This window comes from Pagrus major, chromosome 17 (assembly GCF_040436345.1).
Source record: "Pagrus major chromosome 17, Pma_NU_1.0".
Classification (NCBI taxonomy): domain Eukaryota; kingdom Metazoa; phylum Chordata; class Actinopteri; order Spariformes; family Sparidae; genus Pagrus; species Pagrus major.
In genome coordinates this window covers 97,725-114,467 of record NC_133231.1, presented here as the reverse complement: position 1 = coordinate 114,467, position 16,743 = coordinate 97,725, and the positions used below count along the sequence as shown (strand labels likewise).

The 16,743-nt window shown below is 41.6% G+C and overlaps 1 protein-coding gene across 1 annotated transcript in view; it reads right to left on the bottom strand.

Moving 5' to 3' along the window:
- Nucleotides 1-316: 316 nt before the first annotated feature.
- The window catches only part of LOC141011979 (importin subunit alpha-6), a 22,342-nt gene continuing 5,915 nt past the window's right edge, over nucleotides 317-16,743 (bottom strand). Inside the window, exons 4-10 of the mRNA XM_073485345.1 lie at nucleotides 14,331-14,430; nucleotides 13,890-14,053; nucleotides 12,467-12,545; nucleotides 12,223-12,348; nucleotides 12,017-12,144; nucleotides 4,885-5,063; nucleotides 317-2,288 (exon numbers count right to left, since the gene is read on the bottom strand). Coding sequence (XP_073341446.1) covers nucleotides 2,101-2,288; nucleotides 4,885-5,063; nucleotides 12,017-12,144; nucleotides 12,223-12,348; nucleotides 12,467-12,545; nucleotides 13,890-14,053; nucleotides 14,331-14,430 — 964 coding nt within the window. The 3' untranslated portion in view covers nucleotides 317-2,100. The remainder of the gene's footprint in view (nucleotides 2,289-4,884; nucleotides 5,064-12,016; nucleotides 12,145-12,222; nucleotides 12,349-12,466; nucleotides 12,546-13,889; nucleotides 14,054-14,330; nucleotides 14,431-16,743) is intronic.

Sequence of the window (16,743 nt, the reverse complement as noted above, 5' to 3'; positions counted from 1 at the left end):
AAACTAACCTGAACGTTTCAGTTGAAGTTGAGTGAGTGAGCTGGAGTTAAACTTTTAATATTTACATCTTGCGTTCTTGAATGTTTAACAAGTTTATCAATTTATAAATTGTTGATGTGTTTTAGTAAAACAACATGTATCTGGAAAAACAAGCTGTTTAACAAAAAGATAAGCAAGCGGCTAGACTGTACTTCAGCATCATTTTTATGTATTTTACATTACTCTGACAACCATGAAGCATTTTCAATCATTTCAATTCAACTGTCATGTGACTCAGTCTGAGAACTTTACTTAACAGAAGACTAAAACGCAGTCATTCAACTGTGTATGTTTGTATCCAACACATTCCTTTATTAATTCTTGTTACACAATGTAAGTGTGTCCACACATCACTGTCAGACCTGTGCTCCAGTCAGTGTGAGGAGCCAGAGACTGTGGCTGATTACAGTGATCTGCTCCTGCACACAGGCTGCTGCTGCTGGAGTTTCTACTGAAGCCACAAGAACACAGAAAATCAACAACCAAAACTGAATAGAATCATACAAACCAGAAATTTTAGAAAACTATACATGATTTAATGTGCTTAATGTAATTTCTGCATTACAAGTATTTTCCATTTCATGTAAATATGGATTGATTTCATGTTTGGTTCTCCACCAGTTACTCTACTCAAATATACATGTATTGATCAACATCAAATCATGGTTCAGGGTTAGAGTCAAAAGTAGGAAAACAAATCACTGTGCTTCCATCACAGACCTCAACCACAAAATCAAAACATGAAAAATACAAATCAAGGCGTAGGAGACGAAACCTGAGAGGAGACAAAGCTCCTCAAAATAAATCCTAACGGTCAGAAAGGAGAAGTCGTGAAGGACCGAAAATACTACAACTGCATATCAGTCCAAAAACATGGTTGCATATCACACCTTCCCACAACCATTAAATATTTTCTTTACACTTTCTTACATGTATATATAATATACAAACCCCCTAGTCAGTCAACTAATCCCATCACATCAAGGAAATGATTGCAGGCAGAAAAAATAATTTACGATATATTTTGTTGCTAGTTCAGAGAAACAACCTAGAAAAGAAGAAAAAATCTCATTACTAGCAGGATTCTTTGCACACACTGCATCATGTAACATAGACAGTCGCTGTCTTGCCCTGATACTGCTTTCCAAAATATAGAACATTTAAAATAAGCAGCAAAAACACTAGTGAATAACCAACACTGTGACAGAATTCAAACCAACTTGGGCAAGTCGGCCAGTGACACGATCCAGGAAGCACTTGCCTTCAGTTTGAGAAGAGAAAGAGGAGCTCCTCCACAGAGATCACAAACCAAATAAATAAAAGAGCCAGAGTCTCCACGTGCTCATCAAGTCCTCTGGACAGGAGATGAAGAAAAGCCCAGAGGGCATGTGCAGCTGCTTCAGACTTTAAGTATGGCAACACCAGGACGTACATCAGTACAGTATTTACATCCTCTCCTGCCTGCACACCTCAAGGTTCAGCTACTGCAGCCCACGTCTGAACAACAACCACTTTATTCAATATACAATAATAAAGAAATTCATTTAGACTTTTCTTTCCTTTCCTTCAGGTTCTCTCTGAAGACTGAAGAGGTAGTTTCATATTGAAAGCAGAGTACGGATGCTGACTTGATGACACCAGTTTCTACTAGTGAGACAAATATCATTAACATCTTTAAGAATGATAAAAATAATCTCACTGGAAGTCAAAGGAACATCATACTGCGTCACTAAAGAAAAAAACAAGAGAGGTCTTTCTTTAACATGAATTGACTGTCCGTGGCCTCGACATCCAATCAGTGGGATGGAAATCCCCTCGTTCAGGCTCCAACAGCATCAATGTGCCAAATGTGCTCCAACTTTTCATCCATATTCACAAATCTCTCCCTGTCTCTCCAGGGTCAGTGTTGCTGTGAGGACAAAGTACAGGTGGAGGTTTGGGGCGGAGTTGATGGAGCTGGCCCAGCAGACATGAAATGAGAGTTTGCAGGCGAGCAGGCCGCTGTCTCTGGCAGAGGTTCAGAGACCAGGAAGAAGAAGGGCTGTGGATGTAAGGCGGGGGTTAAAGCTGGAACCCCTCCATGGGTCCTTCCTGTTGCTGGAAGACGAACTGGCCTTGACTCTGGTCCACCTGTGGAGCCAGGCTGGCATCCTCCTCTTCAACGCCAAAGTAGTGTTCGATCAGGTCGAAGGCCTTCTGGTAGATCTCCTGGTTCTCATGGCTCTGCAGGAACTCAATTTTGTCCAGGCCTGAAAGGTGAAACACATGCACACAGCTCATTCTCTTTCTAACTATATGTTATAAACTAAACTGCAGAGTGACCCTGTGGTCACACTCAACACAACACAGCTGCTGCAACTCTACACCAGCAGTGTAGTGATCCACTGTAGTGTAAAAATACACCAGTCTTCTGTTTATAGTTGTTACACCAAGTGTGCGCTGCCCTTTAACAAAGACCAATGGCTCCTTTTTTGAAAAGATTTTTTATTTAATTTTATTATACCCTGCTGTTAACATTACACAGAAGCTGCTTCTGCTCCTCGATCGTCGTCAGGATGAGCGTCTGCTGCTCATGCATGTAGACAAGCTCTGTGGTATGCTGGCTATTGTACTTACTTCCTTAAATATTGTTTTGGTTTTCTACAAAAAATGCTGTTGAGATGCATCATGGTACCCCATGTCTAACTCTGTGATTGAGTTACATTACATACTAGATTATCAGACAGGCTACTGCTCCCGAAACCCACGTAGGCCTATACCTCATTATACTCCTTATACCTCGTTATACTCCTTTTACCTCGTTATACTCCTATCTGAGGCCAATAAACACATACGCTTTGTTTCCTTACACTGCAGAATGGAGTGAAAGAGGAAGCATCATGTTTGAGTGGAGTGTCCTTTTTATTTTTGGGTTACTGCGATATAAAACCATCACTGCCAAAAACAAAAGAATACTGTGATATAAATTATAGGTCATGTTACCCTTCTTTACGTCTGACGGCATTTTGAAATAATCACACCTTTAAGCTTTAAACACAGTTAAAGGTACATCAATCAACATTGGAGTGTTTTATCTGAAATATAAACATTAAAGAATGTATTTAATAGAAATGTCTCCTCTATTCAAACAACATCTATGTTTGGTCCAACACAGCGTCATGCTCCGTTTAGCATTATTATCTTAACATTTAATAACACACTTCAGATCATAACATTAACTACTCTTAGACGCACAATGTTTTGGTGAGCAGATCTGCAGGTTGTCAGATCCACTGATAACAAAACAGCAAACTGGTTGATAACTGAGGATGTAAGACAGGGTTCCACTTTGAGATCTTGGTCACCCTGTTGGTATTTATTTTCCCTGTAGCAGCTGGCAGCTGTAGAGGTTAACTTACCCAGCTTACCCATATTATACACACAATACTCCACCAAACATGCGCTGCAACTGCAGCCAGTAAAAATATACATTCCACAGCACATTCACTGTGCAAGTGGTCCACATATGTTACATATGTGTTCAATGTAGCCAAAGCATGATTAATACCACTTCTGTCTTCAGAACCCAAACAAAACACTGTCATTCTGTTAATTCTGAACAGTATTTTCTCATCTAGCTGTTACAGTTGACAACTTATTTAAAGCAGAATTCCTAGGCTGGCTGTAAGGATTAGTTTTTAACTGAGCATTTGTTTAAACTGGGTTGCACCAGCTGTTCATCAGAGATGTATGTTAATACGCCTGAGTGTATTAAAGTTAGCTTGGGTTGAGTTGATCCAAGTTGTTCTGTAAAAAGTTATTTTACTCTTGTGGCCACAAACATCGATATGAAGATAAATTCTGAGGCTCTTCTGTAAATTGTTTTGTAAAATTAGCAACTAATTGTCAACTACAAATCACAACTTCAGGTTTAAGCCCCACTCACTCTGGGGGCGGATCCAGATCCAGATAATTTGGTTGGCTGAACAGATACAGAGTAGAGTGTACTCACTACAGTATGCACTTTGTAAATGCTTATCAGGGGAACTAAATTCACTAACAGGCGATTCATTAAATATCCTACAGCTTGTTAGATAAAGTGGCAGACTTTAAAACCTTTGCACAGTTGTTTGGACCAAAAGCTCCGGCCAGTAACAGAGCACTTTATTTTGAGATGTGTGTGAGTGAGAGAAGGTTCTGTAACCTGGTGCCGTTCTGGAGTTAATGTATTTTAAGTCAGTGATTTATTATGAACATACCATAGAATGTCCCATTAAAGAAAAGTTACAAAATGTTTGTGTTGAATACTATGATGTGCTGCCGATCATAGTAATTCAAAAGAAAGAAGATGGGCCAAATCCAAATCGGCAGGTCAGACATAAAAATCAGAACTGGGAATGGGCTCAGAAATACAATCGCTGCACGTCTACTATTTATAAATCAATCTCTGTGTTAAGTGTCCCCCCCTCCCTCCCCCGCTACTTCTCTGATGTCTGACTTCCCTCTTGCTCATCCCCACATATTTTCAAATGTACATGGCCCAGGTTCAAAAATACCAGTTCCCCTTTTAAGAACACACAATTATTGGACATTAAGCTGTTTAGACAGTAAGATAAGCTTCATCTGTTAGTGGACTACTTCACTAGTACATGTCTCAACCTAACGGCAACAAGAAATATATTAATTCAGGCTGATCTTATTATAAAGTCTGAATGTAACTGTGCAGAATCTTTGGCTCACAGAACCAGGAACAACTATGTAAAGTCCTGTCACATCTGTCTGAGAAGTTAATGGAGGTATTGGTGTGAGAGGTGTGTTTTGTACAGTGTTAGCATGTTAGCAGTGTGCTGTGTTGTAGAGCTGTACCGTAAGCTTCTTCAATGAGAGCACAGTACGGGTTGATCCCCGTCCCGTTCTGTTTGGCCTCCTGTTCTCCCAGCCTAAGGATGTTCTCCAGACCATTCAGAGACACCTGCACGATCTTTGAGTCCATCACGGTCAGAAGGTCACACATGGGTTTGATGGCATTCAGAGACACCAGATATCTGCTCACACAGGGAAAGGTAAATCATACCACGTCAATTTGTTTTAAATCAACTGTTTTTGAGCTTTTTAACTTTCAAACCTGACGGGATACAACCCTGTTTAATTTCAAAACATTACAGACAGGCAGATCGAAAAATTACCCCTTTTCCACTGGTCAAAATTCCCATTTATACCCGCTAAGATCTGGCTTTTGTGTGCAATGGGAACATGTGAACATAACACCCAGGTCAATGGACTCTGCAGCAGACAGGTTTTTATCACCTTGGCTCGGCTTTGATCTAAGTGTAAGACCCGGGTGAACAGGCTCAATTTTGCCATGGGAAGTGATGACGTGTTATCAACATCCGGTGCGTAAATAAAGAAGGAATTTGGGATGCGGTCTATTAATGACGTTTAATTACTGGACTGGACAGGTGATTTTTAGCGGGTTGAACCATGTTTAAACAACCTGTGGACTGATGGAATAGACGTGCTTTCCTCAAGCTCCCACTCAACTCTGCATATAAATCGGTTTCAGAGCCTCACTTGCATATGCAATTGAACTGAACCAAACAATTAATGCACAGAGAACCCTTTTTCTCCAAAAAACACAGAAATGGCTGCGAAATCCAACAAAAAGAAGGACTCATCCATCCCGGCCTCATCTGCCCCCGCCCCGGCCTCGGCTTCACCCGCCCCGGCTTCCACCCAAGACATCATGGCTAACATGACGAGGGTCCTCAAGCAACATAAAGAAGCCCTCTCACTTGAATTCAAATCGGCTATTACACCGCTGGAACAGAAACTGGACTATGTTCAAGCCACGGTCACCGACCACGGACACCGTTTGACCTCACTCGAGGAGAATGCTATCCAACTCAGCGACCAAATGGGGATGCTACAGGCTAAGTGTGAGGCTATGGAAGAGAGCTACGCTAAGCTAAAGGCTAAAACCATCAATCTTGAGTCCCGTTGCCGCCGCAATAATATAAGAATAGTCGGCCTCCAAAGCACCTTGAATCTTTACTTTGCTCTTTGTTACTTACTATTATTGTGACTATTATTATTGGTACTATCTTTTAATTTATTTTACTACTATTACTATTATTATAGCTCTGTATCTGTTCATCCACCTTAGTGGCATTTGACACGAGTGTTCAATAAGACAGCTTCTATTTATTTGAGGCACCTCAAATCTTTACTTTTTGTCACTTATTATTATTTTGACTATTATCATTGGTAATATTTTTTAATTTATTTTACTATTACTACTATTATTATAGCTCTGTATCTGTTCATCCACCTTAGTGGCATTTGACAGACAAGTGTTCCAAAAGACAGCTTTTATTTGAGGCACCTTGAATCTTTACTTTTTGTTACTTACTATTATTGTGACTATTATTATTGGTACTATCTCTTAGTTTATTCTACTATTACTACTATTATATTAGCTCTGTATATGTTCATCCACCTTGGTGGCATTTGATAGACGAGTGTTCAAAAAGACAGCTTTTATCTGAGGCACCTGTTATCATATGGGATTGAGGTAATTCCACAGGAAGTATATAAGTTTTGCAGAAGTTAGGAAGAGCTTGCAACTGGCTGTTGCAGTTGCTATCTGGGATTTACATGACATTCTCATTTTGTTTTTGTTTTTGTTTTTTTGGGGATTTTTGGGAGTCACTCTGGGACAGAGACTGAAGGATGTGTTACTGTGCCCCAAACTAGGCACACTACTGTGTTTTTTCAGGGAGGCTGCGGCGGTGCTACCTCACGGAGTCTGTTTCATTTGGAAACTTTTCATTCCACATTTTATACAGGATTCATGGGTAGCCCCCTTAATTTTGTGAGTTGGAATGTCAAGGGCCTAAACCACCCAGTAAAAAGAAAGAAAATATTCACCCATCTCAAACAGCTTAAAACAGATATCGTCTTCCTACAGGAAACGCATGTGCGCTCCTCTGATAACTCCAAACTTATGGCGTGCTGGGCGGGGCAGCATTTCCACTCCACCTTCCAGGCAAGGGCAAGAGGGGTCTCCATCCTGGTAGCCAAACACATATTATTTGAACCAAACAATGTTACAGCAGATAAAAATGGAAGATTTGTAGTTGTCTCTGGGAAGCTATTTTACACAAAAGTTATCCTTGCTAATGTATACGCTCCGAATGTAGATGATGTCAGCTTTTTTGACCGTGTTTTCTCTCTCCTCCATGACCTTGACTCACACTTCCTAATACTCGGGGGGGACTTCAACTGTTGGTTGGACCCAACTTTAGATCGCTCTTCTAGCAGACCTGGGGCAGTGAGTAAATCGGCCTTGTGTATTCAGTCTTTTCTCTCAGAGTTTGGGGTATCGGATATATGGCGGTTTCTCCACCCGCGGGACAGACAGTATTCCTTTTTCTCCAGCGCCCATCATTCATACTCGAGAATAGACTACATCTTTATTGACAATAGACTGATCCCCCAAGTTCGCTCTTGTACATACCACGGTATCGTCATATCCGACCACGCCCCTGTAGTGATGGCACTGTTTCTCCCTAATGCACCACAACCCATGAGGCAATGGCGCTTTAATTCAACCCTACTCTCAGATAGCGAGTTTGTCAGATTTATTGAACAAAAAAATCAGCTTCTTTTTTGAAACTAACATCACTCAGATGTGTCTGCTCTCGTGATCTGGGATACACTTAAGGCCTACTTAAGGGGTGAAATCATAGTGTTCAACAAGACCAACTAGACTTGACATCCAAAATTAAAGAGATTGATCAACAATATGCACATACTCAAACTCCCGAACTATATAACAAACGTCTGGAACTAAAAACTAGGTTTGACCTTCTTACCACCTACCAAACACAGAACATACTTTTAAAAAACAAGAGTAATTACTATGAACACGGCGAGAAATGCGGAAAACTGTTGGCTAGCCAACTAAAAGGGCAAAGGGCTAAACAACTCATAAAAAGTATCAACACTAAAAGTGGAGAGGTAACTGTAGATCACACTACAATAAATGACACCTGTAAGGATTTCTACTCTGAACTGTACACCTCCCAATGCAATGGAGGCGTTGCACCAATTAAGGCATTTCTTGACCCACTGCCCATTCCAACAATCTCCCCTGAGGTGGCAGGGGGATTGGAGACACGTCTAACCCAGACAGAAATAGCCCAAGCAATATCGTCAATGCAATCTGGGAAATCCCCAGGCCCCAAATTTTTCAAGGTCTTAACACTTCTATCTCCATTCTTGACAATGGTCCTAACTGAATCCCTTAAACAGGGCTCACTTCCCCCATCAATGAACGAGGCCCGTATAGTTCTCATAGCAAAGAAAGGAAAAGACCCTGCTCACTGCGCCTCATACAGGCCGATTTCTCTACTGAACGCTGATGCGAAAATCTTCGCCAAGACGTTAGCACATAGACTGGATGATGTGGCCCCTTCAATAATAACACAAGATCAGACGGGTTATATTAAAAACCGCCATTCATTCTTTAATGTCCGACGTTTATTTAACATTCTGTACCCCACCTCAAACAACACACCTGAGTGTGTTATATCCTTAGATGCTGAAAAGGCTTTCGATCGGGTGGAGTGGGTGTACTTATTTAAGGTCTTGGAGAAGTTTGGATTTGGACCGTCATTTATAGCTTATATCAAGTTACTGTATACCTCTCCCATTGCTCAACCTTTTACCCTAAGCCATGGAACCCGTCAGGGCTGCCCACTGGGCCCGATCCTTTTTGACCTAGCAATCGAACCACTTGCAGTGGCCCTCCGAAGTAATTTAAACATCCCCGGCATCTCGAGAGCAGACACCGAACATAAAGTCTTGCTATATGCAGACGATCTCTTATTATATTTGTCAGATCCGATTGCATCTCTACCCACAGTGCTCGCCTTGCTCCAACAGTTTGGATCGATTTCCGGGTACAAGGTTAACATGCATAAGAGTCAGCTGTTTCCAATCAACAGTGAGGCACTTGACCTTGTTACATGTTATGAGATCGGTGTGTGTCCTTTCAAGAGCGAGAGCGGTGTGTGTGTGTGTGTGTGTGTGTGGTCGAGAGAGGTGAGCGAGCGGGAGTAGAAGCAGTCGAGCAGTTTATATAGTTTCATAAAAACAAAGCTGCTGTCTGAGACCAAGAACCCGAGTCTGCTGCTTCCACTGCTGGGTAAAAGGGAAGAGATATCCTCTCTGCTCTCTGACCACGATCAACGAGACGAGCAGGAATGGTCTCCATAGTAATGCCCGTAAACAATAAATAAATCAATAAATAAAGCGCGTACAGTTCTATATAGTTCCCTTCCTTAAAATAGGCTTTTTTTCTTCTTTTTTTCCTTGGTTCATGTCAGCGTCTCAGTCCTCAGGCAATGACCGTTGCTTTTCAAATGTTTAATAAGCCTAGAGCGCATTAATTAACGCACGAGCGATTTCTGTTTTTTTATTGGTTCATTCACTGTTGTTCACGTGAAGTGTGCGTGTTGTTGGCATCTCTGACTACATTAGCCTACTACAACTAGTTTTCAACAAATTCTGCTGTGGTGGTATTTTTCTTCCCATGTTCCACATTGCTTAATACACCTGGGGTTATTTTCAAATGTTGTGATATTGTGAAGTGATATAAACGTTAACCACTGCTATTCAGACTTAATATGCAATTCATTCATCATCCTCAAAGGCTGTGTGGCCTTTCTCTCAGTAGAAACACCAGTTTGACTTAAATTCTATCTCATCTCTTTGCAGAAAGATCCTAGCAACTCAAGAGCTCAGGGTCCCCTTACAACTAAAATAACATTTCCATGTTGTTTACCAGTTTCTCCAGGCATAGTGTTGAGTTATATACAAACATGACCTACTATATATGTCAAAAACATACATTTTGGAGGCAATGTTCAAATTAAAATCCATGCTTTCATTTCCTATAAAATGGTCAGATTTGCTCAGCAGCACATCATGTTGTTGGGGGCATAAATACAACTTCAATTCAATAAAAACAGGGACTTTAAAACAAACGAATGGCTTCTCTCATCATACAAAACCCGATGTCAATTGAAGTCCTCCGGTCTTAACACACTGTTTACTACAAGAACACGTCAAACACCAGAACATATAGTAGATTTAATATTGTCGCGCCCATCCCTGGATAGGATTAGATCGGCCTGGGAACAGGATCTGGGACCCTTGTCTGATGACCAGTGGGACTCTATATTACAAGCAATACACAAAACCTCACTCTGTGCAAGACATTATCTGCTTCAGTTCAAAATTGTCCACCGTGCTCACATGTCTAAGACTAAGGGATTTCGCCCCTAGCCCCTCTCTAGCTCTATTTGGCATTGCTGCTGGTGGTGACCCACATTTGACACTTAGTGAGCAACATATGGTCGCTTTTGCCTTGCTTCTGGCCAGACGCGCAATTCTGCTTAGGTGGAGGGATGCTGCCCCGCCCACGCTGAGCCAATGGCTTCAAGACATAATGACCTGCGCTTCTCTATCGGCGGCTCAGAGAAAAAGTTCTATAAAACATGGGATCCTTTTTAATTACATTTTCATAATACCCAAACCACATGAACTTGAAATGCGCCCAGTTTTGGCCCTTGACTTAACCCTCTAGGCGCCAGAGTTTATTTAGGAAAATATTCCGTTTGGATTGTAAGATTTCAAAAGGCTGTAGCTTGGAAGTGGTGAGAGATAAATCCATAGTGTAAATGAGAAAAATATTCATAATGACCTAAAGTTTGTGATGGGAGTAAATTTAATCATTGATTTTTGAACATATTTACACAGAAAAAAAATATCTATATTGTCATCTCATCCTCAAAATAAAGGAACAGGAGTTTGATTGGAGTAAATTTACTAATATAATTTGTATGTCACCAGGTAAAATTCAGCAAAACGGAATTCTGAACATATTTACACAGTAGATTTTTTTTCATTTCATTTTTTCATAGATTTTTTTCATCCTCTCATCCTCAGAGTAAATGAACAGGAATCTGATAGGAGTAAATTTCCTAATCTAACTTGTAAAAAGAAAAGAAAACTCTCGCAGTGATCAGCGTGTGTTGCTTGTGTGACAGTGTGCGCAGCTGCAGCATCGTCAGTCACTCGTCTCTGACGAGCGATCGTCATCAGAGGGCAAATCGTCCCCTTCTGAATCGCGATCAGCAACGATCTGTGCAAGCACCTCATCCGCACTGTAAAGTCTTTTGGGCATTTTGTTTTTTATTACAAAAAACGCTATCTGTCTCTCGATCTGTCCAGCACACTTCTGCCACCGCTCCGCGGCTCTCTCCTCTCCCACTCTGCAGTTTAGCCGCTGCCGCTCCGACAGCGGGTGTCGGGTTTCAAACTTCTTTTTCTCAGGTATTTTGCATAGAAACACACCCCCAAATGACGTCAGGATTGAAGCTGAATCTATTGGCTATCGAGTGGTAGCAAGCAGTAACAGCACAAGGCAGGAGATTTAAAGATATGGGCTGTTTTAATGAGCAATGTTGCCTGTCGCAATAATGCGACTTTGGCGCCTAGAGGGTTAAGCATTCGCAGCCTGACTCCCGGGAGGGGGCTACACCGTAAGCTAATCTTTAGAACTGTGCCTTAAAATGCTTTCAGTACTGCAAGGGGAGGGGGGTGGGGGGGTTGTTATGTGCAGGATTGTTAATTGTACTTGTTAAACCCTGCACTTTTTGTTTGTTAAAAACAAGGATCTACTGTTTACTTTGTGATCAACATGCACATATATGTGTCTGAAAAATCCAAATAAAAAATATTTGAAATTAAAAAACCTGTGTAGACTTGCTAATTTTAGTGGAAAAGCGGTATATGACTGGAGTGTCAGTGTCCACTTTGGTCTGGCTTCAGTTCCCCGGCTCATCCCTGTTCCCGGTAGTTCAAATTTTCTTTGTTCTCCTACATTCAGGCTGTCACGGAGAACCAGAGAGTTCATGTCTGCTAAATATACCTTATCTGTGCAGGAGTGCCCCCAGAGGTGGCGTTAGTGATGGCCCACGCTGCTTCCTTCCTTGTACGAAACTCTGCCTTCTGAAGGATCTCAATAAGTACGGGGAAGATGTTGGCATCAATCACATTCTATCAAGAGAAGAAATATTGTCAGCAACACAGACACAGAACAGACGACACACTACACCCAGGTGCAGCAGCCTGTACCTGAATCTGTGCTCTGTTTCCTGCTGTGATGTTGGACACAGTCCAGCATGCCTCCTTCTTGATGGACTCCTTGGGACTGCTGAGGAGGTGGAGTAAACATGGTAGTGCTGAACAGTTCAAGATTACCTGGGATGACAACCATACAACCACATATCAGATGACAAGATTCACATTTAATACGCATGAATCAATGAAGACACAATGTGAGGGAATCAGTCCCTACTGTGACCACGTGAGCCCCTACCTGAGTCTGGATGTCATCTCCTGTTACGATGTTGCCCACCGCACGTAATGCAGGAGACACCACCTTATAGTCACTGTGCCTAAAAAACACAAAGAAACGTTCACACACTTTTAAAATTACAGGAAAAAAAACGAGTGATAGTGAGAATTTTGTGCTTCAATTTCTTAGAATTTGAATTTGGTTTTCAGATACTGTAACTGTTCAAATACAGATATTCAGTTTGTCTAGTAATGAACATCTTTATTATCTGTGCTCTGCATGAATCTGCTCAAAACAGTGCAGACAATATTCAGGTTAAGGGGCTTTCAACAGTAGAAACCAACCAACACAAACAGTTCATCACCATTGCACTGTGACCACCAGAAATACTTGTTTCTGATTAGATGAACACTCAACGTGGCATGTTTCCCATGAATGTCACTCTGTAGGCCATGTTCACTTTGCTGTCTGCCAGCTCTGTTGGACACTTTGTCAATCAGGACTCACACAAAGTGTCAAGCTCTTTAACCTCCTACAGCCTTTCAAATTAACCTGATTATCCAAATCATTTTAAATACTTATTTAAATAGTCTCAGAGTTCAACTCAAGTTGACACCCTGGATTAGCCATTCTGCATATGATCTACATCCGGGCAACTTGCTGACTTTTCCTCTCAGCTAACGTGAGATGTCATGGCAGCAGTGGCACATGCAGATGCAGTGGCCAGTAGGACCTTAAAATTCTGAGATGAAAGTGTGGTTTCTAGATTAAGAGCAGCAGACTTTGAGATGATCACTGCCCACAGTACATCCAACACCACACCAGAGAGGAGAGGAAGCCAGTCGGGATAAGAGCCCAGTTCAGCCTGCTCCTGGCTAATAACCTGGTTTACGCCATCGATGCTCTGTGCTCACACACAGTGAGAGTGGATGGACAGTATTTGCCTGATGTTGATCTTTTAATATGAAGATGATAACCATTTTATCATCACCATCTTGTTGCTGCTGTTTTCATTCACCCAGGTATGTTTGTAGCATGAGGAGTAACAAGCTGAGATTTTGTGTTGTATGATGACGAATAAATCATCTTGGGCCTTGAACATGGTAGCGGCAGATCATGGTGGCTCAAGGGAAATGTATAACCAGTTAATGATTTTATGCAAGACAGATGCAAAGTCAGCATGAGCCCTAGAGCCACTATAGGCATATTTATGTAATGCAACAGTTACTCCTTTAAATAAAGTGCCATCTCAAGTTAAACCACCGTTCCAAATCAGTGTGAACGTTACGAGCGCAGCACTAACACTCTGCTTCACACTACAACATGAGATCACTTACCACAGGAATGAACCCAAATGTAAAACTGACCACACATGATCGATGACGACTAAAGGAAGTGACATATAATGTATCTCTCCTATAATTTGGAGCAGCCAGTTACTTACATGAGCAGCTCCACTAGTCTGCGGCAGACCCCCGAGTCAATGACTGTCTGGATCTTTTCATTAGGGCCGTCAGACAGGTAGGACAGAGCCCAGCAAGCATCAGCCAAAACATCTGGATCACTGCTGAACAGAAGCCTGGACAGCACACTGAGACACGGAGACACCTGACGAACACCAGAGACAAGGATAGCAAAGACACAGGGACAGTTTAATATCAGAGCTGGATGAACACGCAGAAAGAAGGCGGACAGGTTCCAGCATTCAGAGTCTATTGATCACATACAATAATACAATGTACAGCCTGGTGTACCTGGTTCTCTGCATTAAATCCACACAAGCACGTGGGTGCATTTATGTGCAAATCCACACTGAAGGGCTCTGCTGCAGGATTCAACACAGTGACTGAGTCACCGTGCTGCTGCTTATGACATGTACACTCACCTTGGCAAAATCTGGTGGTGGGTTTTTCCCTCTGCAGAGGTTGGACAGGGCCCAGACTGCATTGCGGGTTGTTGTGAGACGGTTCGACTTAGCAAGTAGCCTGGACATGACAACACAGCATTCAGTTGTTATTAGGGATGGGCATGATTAATCGACGATCGATTAATTGATCATTAAGAATTTCGTCGATGACATTAATTTTTTATCGATAAAACTAATGCAGGTTCTGTTGCATAGTGTATGTCTTGAGGAATGCAATGAATTTCGCTATGTGGCAGCAACATTTTACCACACGGGGGCAATATTTGAAAAAAATGCCACTGGCCTACTCAGTTACCTGCGAGTTTCCGTGTATTTCAAAAGTAATCATGAAGAGGTCATGGCAAAGTGTGGCGTGGGAGCATTTTGATTTAAAAAATGACTTAGTTCAGTGCCAACACTGCGAAGCTGTATGTAAGTACAACTCGTCCACGACTCAAATTATGTACCACTTGAACAACGCACATCCGAGTGTGGACCAATCAAATGACGGATGCTGCCTTGGGTGCGTTCCTTCACACTTTTTTTGAGTGCTCCGCAGGGGCGGGTATATGGTCTGTTTGTAAAACTGCTCTCAAAATACACCAATTTACCATATTAGCCAGCTATTTGAATCGTCACCTATTTAATCCTCTAGGCGCCAAAGTCGCATTATTGCAACAGGCAACACTGCTGAATAAAACAGCCCATATCTTTAAATCTACTGCCTTGTGCTGTTACTGCTTGCTATCACTAGATGGCCACTAGATTCAGCTTCAATCCTGATGTCATTTGGGGTTGTGTTTCTATGCAAAATACCTGAGAAAAAAAAGTTTGAAACCCGACACCAGCTGTCAGAGCGGCAGCGGCTAAACGGCAGAGTGGGAGAGGAGAGAGCTGCGGAGCGGTGGCAGAAGTGTGCTGGACAGATTGAGAGACAGATAGTGATTTTTGTAATAAAAAACAAAATGCCCAAAAGACTTTACAGTGCTGATGAGGTGCTTGCACAGATCTTTGCTGATCGCGATTCAGAAGGGGACGATTTGCCCTCTGATGACGATCGCTCGTAAGAGACGAGTGACTGACGATGCTGCAGCTGCACACACTGTCACACAAGCAACACACACTGATCACTGCGAGTTTTCTTTTCTTTTTACAAGTTAGATTAGGAAATCTACTCCTATCAGATTCCTGTTCATTTACTCTGAGGATGAGAGGATGAAAAAAATCTATGAAAAAATGAAATGAAATGAAAAAAAATCTACTGTGTAAATATGTTCAGAATTCCGTTTTACTGAATTTTACCTGGTGATATACAAATTAGATTAGTAAATTTACTCCAATCAAACTCCTGTTCTTTTATTTTGAGGATGAGATGACAATATAAATATTTTTTTTCTGTGTAAATATGTTCAAAAATCAGTTTTACTGAAAGTTACATTCAGTCACCTGGTGACGTCACATATGCAAATTAGATGATTAAATTTACTCCCATCACAAACTTTAGGTCATTATGAATATTTTTCTCATTTACACTATGGATTTATCTCTCACCACTTCCAAGCTACAGCCTTTTGAAATCTTAAAATCCAAACGGAATATTTTCCTAAATAAACTCTGGCGCCTAGAGGGTTAAGATACCAGTATATTTATGTATAATTAATCTTAAGTAATCCTAACATCGTTAAAAGAGTTATCGTAGTTTAGATTTTTTTCAATTTAATATTAGCGGATATCTGTTATATAGTATAAATACTCACATCAGCGTAGGAATGTTACAATAGTCGAGTGGTTAAGTACAATGTTAGATTGTAGCATTTAGCATTTTAAACCATGGGACGCCGGTTCGCATCCCGGCCGCAGCACTAGCCCTTTTCACAATCCCGTTTGCATGTGGGGATCTTGCGCCAATTCTCCGCATCCGCCTCTGTGTGAAAATTTCAGATGCAGCGAGGGGTGAAATTTCGCTGTGCCGAATACGGAGGTAGTATCAGAGGCGCAGTATTGGCGAACCGAACCAGTGTGAACGGATAAGCCGGTGGCGTGGAGTGAGGATGTGTCGATCTGATGGTGTTCACTGTCTGATAACTGAACAGGTCCATCACTCAACAAAATATACAGAAATGTCACAGTGTAAAAAATCACCACGACGGTCAGCCCTCCCGACCAAGACTAAAGTGAACTTTCCCCCCAGAAAACAGCCTCCCTCCCCGCGAGTGAAAGAGTCAGACAGTCTCCTGTTTACTGATGGTGATTATGTAATTATGTAATTCAAGGAAAAACGTAGGATGTTTGGTGGGTCAGGATCTCAATCACAACACATTATAACAGCATCAATATGATTATAAACAGTCAGCAGGTACATGTTTAGATTAACAGGAGGACACCGGGAAAC